General features: G+C 42.3%; 1 protein-coding gene across 2 annotated transcripts in view; it reads right to left on the bottom strand.

Annotated features, from left to right (window-relative positions):
* LOC143135443 (fibroblast growth factor receptor-like 1) overlaps nt 1-6,310 on the bottom strand; it is a 71,909-nt gene extending 65,599 nt beyond the window's left edge. The window contains exons 1-2 of one of the 2 annotated variants that reach the window (XM_076296107.1): nt 5,987-6,310; nt 4,315-4,403 (exon numbers count right to left, since the gene is read on the bottom strand). In XM_076296107.1, the coding sequence (XP_076152222.1) occupies nt 4,315-4,378 (64 nt within the window). In that variant the 5' untranslated portion in view covers nt 4,379-4,403; nt 5,987-6,310. The remainder of the gene's footprint in view (nt 1-4,314; nt 4,404-5,986) is intronic. The other variant, XM_076296106.1, reaches the window with a different exon arrangement.
* Between the last annotated feature and the right edge of the window lie 4,180 nt (nt 6,311-10,490).

Below are 10,490 nucleotides of genomic sequence, written 5' to 3'. Positions count from 1 at the left end.
CCTACCCATTCATCTTGGCTTCGCGAACTTTCCCTCAACACATGACAAACCATATATCAGAATAAACAGCAGACCTTACCGAACACAAAGGTGTAATTAAAGTTTAAAGTTTTAATTAAAGTTTAAAGCACTCCCCTGTACAGTTTACTTTACATTCCAGAGTAAAATAAATTTGCAGCAATGTCTATATGCATGTCTCCAACTTTGGGGTTCACAATGTGTTTAAATTGTTCAATAGGCCTACATGATTTTATAACAGGCCAAATACAAAATAAATGTTACAAATATCGCCTAGATAGCCTGTAAACATTAGGCTACAATCAGAGGATATGCATAGCCTATAGGGCAGACCGACGCTCATGAGTTCATGCTTTGTTTTATCGCTGGATTTTAGGATAGCCTACTATGGCAACCGATTGCATTCCGAGCTACAGTCAACTCTAGCAGGCATTAAATGACTGGAGGGTCGGGTGGGTGCGGATGTTAAAAAGCCGCGCAACACTCGATCCACACATATCCAGGCAGGTGTGCATGCTGTGACGATGTCATTGTGCGCGCCTATCGCATGGTTTAGACTCGATGATTTAAGTATGTGGGGATTTTTTCGGTCAAAATTGGTTTGCACATTTTTAGAAGTGGTGGGGACAAAATTCAAATTATAAATAGTGATGGGGACATATCCCCCCCGTCCCCACCGTAATCTACGCGTATGCACACACAACACACATACCTCACATAGAGAGATCACTAGTGTGTGGAGAGACAGAGAGAACTTCAGTATGTGGTGCAGTCATGCAGACAGATTGTCTCTGTGTGTGTGTGTCTGTGTGTGTGTATGTGTGTGTTTCACTGTTACCCTGAGCTAAGGTGAACTTTGACCACAGAGTGGACAGCAGCTACACACACACACACACACACGCACACACACACACACGCACACGCACACACACACACACACACACACATACTATTTTTCGGGCAGTCATGAGGTCAAAGGTGAAATTCAAATGGAATGTTTGTAAAACAACCGGAGTGGGCACAACCCCCCCCCCCCCCACCCACACACACACAACTTCATCACACACACACACAACCAACACACACACACCTTCATCATACACACACACACACACACATACAAACACACAACTTCATCACACACACACACACACAACCCATACACACAACTTCATCACACACACACACAACCCACACACACAACTTCATCACACACACACACACAACCCACAGACACAAGGCTGTAGAGTGCGACTAACTCTTCCTGGTTCGCACTGGTGCACCTAACGTCATAAGGGTGAGCACCTCGACTTTCCTCACATCTGCCGTCTCTCCACCAACTAAGCGTTTGTTCTCCTTTGACTAGTCTTGCACAGTGCACCAATACTACAAAAGTATCGCAACACCCTGAAATTAGAAACATCACAATACCTAATTTTAGTAGTATCAATATACTTTTAAGAATGATAGCAGTGCTTCCAGTAGCCTGTGTGTCTTTTCTCAAACACACAAACTCACACACACAACTTCATACACACACACACACAGCTTTTAACCTGCAGCTGTCATGTGATAAGTAGCGAGACATGGCTGCTAGTTTAAGTGATGCTATGGCTGCACAGCAACAGGCTAATGCTAATGCTTGTTTTTTTACAAACATTCAAATGGAATGTTTGTAAAACAACCGGAGGGGGCACAACCCACCCACACACACACACACAACTTCATCACACACACACACAACCAACACACACACACCTTCATCATACACACACACACAACACACACTAACAACTTCATTATACACACACACACACACATACAAACACACAACTTCATCACACACACACACACACAACATGGAATTTAGTTCATTTAGGGCTACTGTTGGGTTTAATGACATTTCAGAAATAGGCTACACAACCGATTGGCAAACGTTTACATCTTGAGAGTTCCTTAGGTAACTATCCCGTTGAAGAGTTATTTTATCTAATGACATAGAAAACATAATGAATTGCATCCATATATCCTTGGACAATGTGCAACTATTTCCCTCTAGCCTAAAACCGTGAGAATGAAAGCAAATTACTAGGGCTGGGACAACGTGTCGACGTAATCGATGACGTCGACGCAAAAAATACGTTGACGCAAAATATGCGCGTCGATTTGTTAAGCATAATGTGTTGCGCTAAATATTTTTAATTTTACACCTTCAGTGTTTCCCATACGTTGACTAATCTGTGGCTGGGGGCCACGAAATCATTGAGCTGTGCTTTTCACGCACGCAGCCTTTCCTTGCCCCGCCCCGCTCTCTCTCGTAGCCCGCTGCCCCTCCTCTGCATGTGCATTTAACAAAATATTCACGATTGTTGAAGGATTGTTGTTGCCACATAGAAGCATTGCATAGAACACGGCGGGCTAAATTGCTATTAAATCCGCTTAGCATCGTGACCATGCTGCGCAAATTTGTTCAAAACTGCTGCATTAAAGTTAACTCTGCTAAGGTCTCATCACAACATAGTACATTGAGGAGACCAAACTAAGTTAAGTTATGCAATCAAGCAGTATCTCAAAGCTAACGTTAGAATACTGTTCGGATGTCAAGTTTAGCATGCTTACTTACATCTGCTTGTCAATTTCGTTACTCATGTAGGGCTCATTTTATTGACTCTGAATGTTTGCAAAATCCCAATGTAAATGGAAAAGTGTTTTCCAAGACTCAAAAGTGTTTGTCCCAAGGAGAAGTACGAACCGTTATTTGAACTACGTTATGAATTGCATCCACACATCAGCAGCGTTTTAACTGTGTTAATGTTAATTGCAAGGATTCCCTCACAAACGTCGCCTTAAAGTGACAGGCACTCAATTAGACCTATACACTACTGAACTGAGCTGAATGCTACCTCTGACTATGAATGCATTACTTTGCACTTGTATAGTCTTTTATTTTGGAATCTTAAGAGAAATAAACATATATTCCAATGTTAAGGAATTCATGTTTTTTTCATTCAGATATGTAAATCAACATGTATAAGTTGCTATTAGTCAATTAATGGGGAGATAATCGATAATCGAATCGGACTGAAAAAATGAATCGTTAGATTAATCGATGCATCGAAAAAATAATCGCTAGATTAATCGTTTAAAAAATAATCATTTATTCCAGCCCTACTAATTACTTTCACATTCTTCTTAAAGTGACAAGCACTCAATTAGACCTACACACTGTAATGACATTAAAGACAGGTGTAATAATTTAAAAATCAATATGAAGTATGCACATTGCTAAATATGTGTAGCTATTAGTAACATGCAGATGCAGATCATAATAAATTATTAACAAAATAGAGTTTTTAAATTACAAAATATGGAATAGAGACATATGACAAGCCATCAATTTCTTTGTGTGTGTGTGTGTGTGTGTGTGTGTGTGTGTGTGTGTGTGTGTGTGTGGAGGGGCGAGCAGAGACTAGGATCGCCACTGATGTGAATCATCACACAGTATTCAATATTACTGATGGCATCAAGGTGGTGGGGGTCCCAAATCAAATCAGTACTGTCATTCCTGGTCCATGCCCCGGACAACAGCTCAGACACACAATGTGTATGGAGACACACACACACACACACAAACACACACACACTCACACACAACATGCCCTGACAACAGCTCAGACCAACAATGTGTATGGAGACACACACACACACACACACACACACTCACACACAACATGCCCTGACAACAGCTCAGACACACAAAGTGTATGGAGAGCGATAAAAAGGGGACCTTGAAATTGTGACGTGAGAAATGTAGGTGCACCTCACACACACACACACTCAAAAGTATAGCTGTAGTTTCCATTAGTGACTGCTTTGCGCTCACACACACACACTCAAAAGTATAGCTGTAGTTTCCATTAGTGACTGCTGTTGGTCAATTAGCATGTTGGTCAGATAGTTAGTTAGCTAGTTAGCAACAGCAGCAGTTTTAGCTCCACATCTTTTCCTCTCCTTCCCTCCCTCCCTCCCTCCCTCCCTTCCTCCTCTCTCCCTTCCTCCTCTCTTTCTCCTTGTGTTTGTGTGCCTTTGTGGCAAACTGAGATTTTCAGCACGCAAACACTAAGTCTGAGACAGCCTGCTGCCCCCAAAACCTGTGTGGAGTGTGGAGAGACAGAGCTGTGTGTGTGTGTGTGTGTGTGTGTGGAGTGGAGAGACAGAGTTGTGTGTGTGTGTGTGTGTGGAGTGGAGAGACAGAGTTGTGTGTGTGTGTGTGTGTGTGTGTGTGTGTGTACTCACCTCTGACTGCATGGGCCAGGAACCAGGCAGCTGAGAGCAACACGGCGAAGTGCAGGAGACTCATCCTGAATACACACGTTACCTTTCCACTGCTCCAACACACACACACACACACACACACACACACACACACACACACACACACACACACACACACACACAATGCATAAATGTTTTATCCAAATCCACCCATTGTAGCAGAATTTCTTTTTCTAAATGTATCATTCGCATGGGACAGCCACTTTCCCATAAAAACTAAAATTGTTCATATTCTTTTTATTGTTATTAGCCTACAAATTAGTCCAATCCAACATCCTAAAGCATGTGTTGGTGTTGTACCCTACCTAGTGTGGCTGCAATATATTGGATATATATATATATATATATATATATATATATATAACCTATATTTATAACCTATATATATATTTATAACCTATATTTATGACCTATATATATTTATAACCTATATTTATAACCTATATTTATAACCTATATATATTTATTTACTAAACAGAGCAAATCAACATGCCACATGGCATCCTTAACTGGAACCAGACCAATCAAAATTATTGTTTCATATCTGTAGACATCGGCAATAAGGCAATAATGTGTTTGGTGATTGGTTGCTGTGTTTGAAGAATCCAAGATGTAAAACCTTATTCGTCCATTTTGCCTTATGTCCCAAATTACCCGACCAATTTGACACTCATTCAACATTCAAGCTCTCTCTCTCTCTCTCTCACACACACACACACACACTCTCAAGCTCTCTCTCTCACACACACAGACACACACTCTCAAACTCTCTCTTTTTCTCTCTCACACACACAGACACACACTCTCAAACTCTCTTTTCTCTCTCACACACACACACACAGACACACACTCTCAAACTCTCTCTTTTTCTCTCTCTCACACACAGACACACACTCTCAAACTCTCTCTTTTCTCTCTCACACACACACACTCTCAAATTCTCTCTCTTACACACTCTCTCCTCCTGTCACTTTCACAAAAACAGTTTCAGAATCTCCACATTTGTCCAGTCATCATTATTTTTTTTAATTTCAGAGGGCAACATACCAGCTTAGACAAAAACACATAGCCTACTTGATGACATACAATAGCCTAGACACCTAGACACACACACACACAGAACAAAATCTCAATGTAAGCTTATCTCAGTAGCACACACACACACACACTTTAGCCACTAGAAGGACACCTCACTGTTATTTCAACCTTAATAAAACATCTTAATATAAGCCTGTAGGCTAATATCTCAGTAACACACACTTGGGTGCACTGATTGTGTGACCCAAATAAGTATGCTAGAAGATGACCAGGGTTCAGAATAAGTAGGCTAGTAGCCTAGAAGATGACCAGGGTTCAGAATAAGTAGGCTTAGTAGCCTAGAAGATGACCAGGGTTCAGGACTTGACCAGGCCAATAGGAGCTGCATGAGTTGATAGCCGCTGGCGCCAGTGTCATTTAACTTCGCATCACTCACTCTACAGTCATTACAGTTTCGTCTTAAATATCAAGAATTACAGATTAGCTAATTCAACATACGAATGTGATTTAATGCAGCCGCATGGAATGCGACACATTCGCGGCCACAGTAGCGTATAGAAGTTAAGGGAGGTCAAGACTGCTCTCCGCTACTTACCGGGGCTTGCACGCGCGCTAGTTATCCATATAAGGACGACTCCAAAAACACAAACTTTCCCATTGTGAGCAGAATCCCGAGAGTGTCCGACCCAAGAGCGGTTTTCACATCGGCGATCTGACGGACATCAGACCATCACAAGGCACACGGGTGCAGCAATAGAGAGCGTCTGGTAGCCTGCGCGCGCCGCACGGCTGCGACGGGGGAAACTAACGGGTTGGCTGATCGGAATCTCAGAAGGTCCTCGCCTTCTGAACGCACTCGAAGAGTTTTTGGGAGCCGCGTTACCGCCTGTCGGTAGTTGGTTTATCACTTCGGCTAAGATTGTAAGAGAAAGTTTGCTGCTAGGTCCGGCGCGGAGAGTCACGGCTCAGTGAAGTTCACTCTGCAGTCCTACGCACTTGGGGAAGTCAAGTTACAGTAGAAGCGGCCAGCCTCAGCCCCCTCCCTCCTTAACCGCCCGCTGCAGCTCGAGCGGCCGCCACAGACCCGTCGCTAAACACACACACACACACACACACTCTCTCTCTCTCTCACACACACACACACACACACACACACACGTTTGTGGCACACACACACAGACATACAACTTCAAAATAAGAGCCACATGCTAAACTTTTTGACTTTGTTCTAATCAATTTATAGGCTAGTATAGGCCTAGTTTATAGTAATTTTATCTTATCTGTGCAAACTCAATTTTAAGAGCAGCGCATGTTTTTGTTTTGTGTTGCATTGGCAGTGTTTGTGTGAGTGTGAGTGTGTGTGTGTGTGTGTGTGTGTGTGTGTGTGTGTGTGTGTGTAGGCTATAGACTGTGACTGCGAGTCTGGTGCTTAGAGATGATGCATGGGACTCACTCGTCATCTGGGGCTATTCAATTAGCGTCAGCTCACGCCCGTAAACATTACCCCAGCTGACTGCCCTGTTCAGCATTTGTATTGCTGTAGAATATTTTCAGATAACTAGGACAAACACGTTTGCCAAGAACCACATAACATGACCATAACCATAAGGTCACCCTAGGCATTGGTGGCCCTATAGATTGTGTTGCGTAGGCTAGACCTTGCTATGAGATAAATCTCTGAGATTGTGTGTGATCGCTCCAGCCGTTTGGCTGGTGGTTAGCTTATTGACCAGGCGACCATCCATCATCCACACACACACTCCACACACTGACTCGACTCTCCACATAACCGTACACACTCCACACAACCGGTGCACACACTCCACACAACCGCACACACCACACAACCGCACACACTCCACACAACCGCACACACTCCACATAACCGTACACACTCCACACAACCGGCGCACACACTCCACACAACCGCACACACTCCACACAACCGCACACACTTCATAGCAGCAGCCAGTGACCGGAAGGGGCCCAGGACTCTAACCACCCTTGAGAGTAGAGGCTGGGGTTCTATTGGAGGCATTTAAATACGGTTGCTTCTGATTACGCTTACCCTATCTGCTCCAGAGTGAAATGGTTTGTGACATTTAGCCAGGCTGCTTCTAATGTCCAGCTGATTTGTTTAGGGGTGATTATGTTGTCTGTATGTGGTTTAGAGCGCTGGGACACACCGTCTGATTGGTCCGCGGGCGGCTGCTCTTCCCACTGCATACCAGCGGCACGTGCTGGTTTAACTCGCTTACGGCCGAGGAGCTGGGACTAACGGCAGGGTGAGCTTGTGGCGCCCCCTAGTGTTAAACAGCACAAATGTTGCACATTGTAAATAAAGGCATTTGAAAAAAGAACTGTACGAACACACAACCAACCAACTGCCTGGAGGTGCATGCAGGTTAGGATATCAAGTATGGCAATTAATATGTTACACTATTTTAAATCAAAGCATACACCCCCCCCCCCCCCAAGACCTGGATATGATTGTGTACAACTTCAAAAACAGGAACATCAGCGAGGTTAATTGACCCAGAAAGAGAGGTAGCCTTATGTAGTAATGTTAATAGCTTAGATAGATAGATAGATAGATAGATAGATACTTTATTGATCCCCAGGGGAAATTCAAGCTTAATTCAGTAAGAGAAAAAAAAACATAGATGTGTCTCAAAAATATGTTTCTGTAACAGATGAACATTGTGGCTTTGTGAAACGTAGGTAGGTAGGTAGATAGAGTCTTTGGTCCCATAGGGATAATCATTTGCACACACTTTCCATTATGTTCCATAGCACACTACCAGTGATGCTAGTAACGCGTTAGTCTATTTTGACCACTTTTTTCTGTAATGAGTAATCTAACGCGCTACTATTTACAAACAAATAATCAGATTAAAGTTACATCCCAAGTCTCCCACGAAGCTGAAGTTGGCCACACATTAAGAATGCGGTGTAGTCAAGTTTCGATTCCACCTTAAATATTGCAATTTTCTACCGACAGGGGGCAGTGCTGACTGCAAATACGCGATGACACTGGCATTTGCCTAGTAGCAGACGAACATGTAGGCTACTCCTCACAGATGAATAAAAGCCTTTTTTTCTGGTGACTCCATTGTCGACCAATCTTTAAGTACATTTTTTTTTGCTTTCTGTCAAATAAATCGGTTTATATTGCACTTGTTTGGAGGGGGGGGGGGGGGGGGGGCTGATTTTGAAGCTTTTCTGCTTCTTCTTTACACAAGCTATATTTCATATTTTACAATTTATGCACTAGATTTGATACCCATTGCCCACACATGATTTGCCGTGAGATATTACACCACATCCCGATACTACAGTCTCTGAGCTTTCATTTGACACCATGCATGGCCAATTTCGTCGTGAAAATTCACCCTGTTATTAGCTACAATTGAAATCCCATAAGCTGTTTTTCATATTCCACAATGTATGCTCTAGACTTGATACCTATTGCCCACACAACATTTGCCGTGAAATATTACACCACATCCCGATACTACCGTCTCACAGCGTTTATGACACCCAGCATGCCAAAATTCGTCGTGGAAAATGGCCATTTTTCTTACATTTAAATTACATGAACTATATTTCATATTCCACAGTATGCACTATATTTGATACCTATGGCCCATACATCATTTGCCGTGAAATATTACACCACATCCCGAAACTACAGTCTCTGTGCTTTCATATGACACCTTGCATGCCAAATTTCGTCGTGGAAAATGGCCATTTTTCATAAATTTAACACATGAGCTATATTTCATATTCCACAATTTATGCACTAGATTTGATGCCTATGGCCCATACATCATTTGCCGTGAAACATTACACCACATCCTGAAACTACAGTCACTGTGCTTTCATATGACCCCCTGCATGCCAAATTTCGTCGTGGAAAATGGCCATTTTTCATAGATTTAACACATGAGCTATATTTCATATTTTACCATTTGTGCACTTGATTTGATGCCTATTGCCCACACATGATTTGCCGTGAGATATTACACCACATCCCGAAACTACAGTCTCTAAGCTTTCATTTGACACCATGCATGGCCTATTTCGTCGTGAAAATTCACCCTTTTATTAGCTACAATTGAAATCCCATGAGCTGTTTTTCATATTCCACAATGGATGCTCTAGACTTGATACCTATTGCCCACACAACATTTGCCGTGAAATATTACACCACATCACGATACTACCGTCTCACAGCGTTTATATGACACCCAGCATGCCAAAATTCGTCGTGGAAAATGGCCATTTTTCTTACTTTTAAATTACATGAACTATATTTCATATTCCACAGTATGCACTATATTTGATACCTATGGCCCATACATCATTTGCCGTGAAATATTACACCACATCCCGAAACTACAGTCTCTCTTTCATATGACACCTTGCATGCCAAATTCCATCGTGGAAAATGGCCCTTTTTCATACATTTAATTTACATGAGCTATATTTCATATTCCACAATTTATGCACTAGATTAGATGCCTATGGCCCATACATCATTTGCCGTGAAATATTACACCACATCCCGAAACTACAGTCTCTGAGCTTTCATTTGACACCATGCATGGCCAATTTCGTCATGGAAATTCACCCTTTTATTACAATTGAAATTACATGAGCTGTTTTTCATATTCCACAATGTATGCTCTAGACTTGATACCTATTGCCCACACAACATTTGCCGTGAAATATTACACCACATCCCGATACTACCGTCTCACAGCGTTTATATGACACCCAGCATGCCAAAATTCGTCGTGGAAAATGGCCATTTTTCTTACATTTAAATTACATGAACTATATTTCATATTCCACAGTATGCACTATATTTGATACCTATGGCCCATACATCATTTGCCGTGAAATATTACACCACATCCCGAAACTACAGTCTCTGTGCTTTCATATGACACCTTGCATGCCAAATTTCGTCGTGGAAAATGGCCATTTTTCATAAATTTAACACATGAGCTATATTTCATATTCCACAATTTATGCACTAGATTTGATGCCTATGGCCCATACATCATTTGCCGTGAAACATTACACCACATCCC

The sequence above is a fragment of the Alosa pseudoharengus genome, unplaced genomic scaffold, assembly GCF_046254945.1.
Source record: "Alosa pseudoharengus isolate Yale_2024_CS ecotype anadromous, Long Island Sound unplaced genomic scaffold, YU_APseudo_1.1 YU_APseudo_1.1_scf_2, whole genome shotgun sequence".
Taxonomy (NCBI): Eukaryota; Metazoa; Chordata; class Actinopteri; order Clupeiformes; family Clupeidae; genus Alosa; species Alosa pseudoharengus.
The sequence above is the reverse complement of the archived record's forward strand: the minus strand, read 5'-3'. Positions and strand labels throughout refer to the sequence as shown.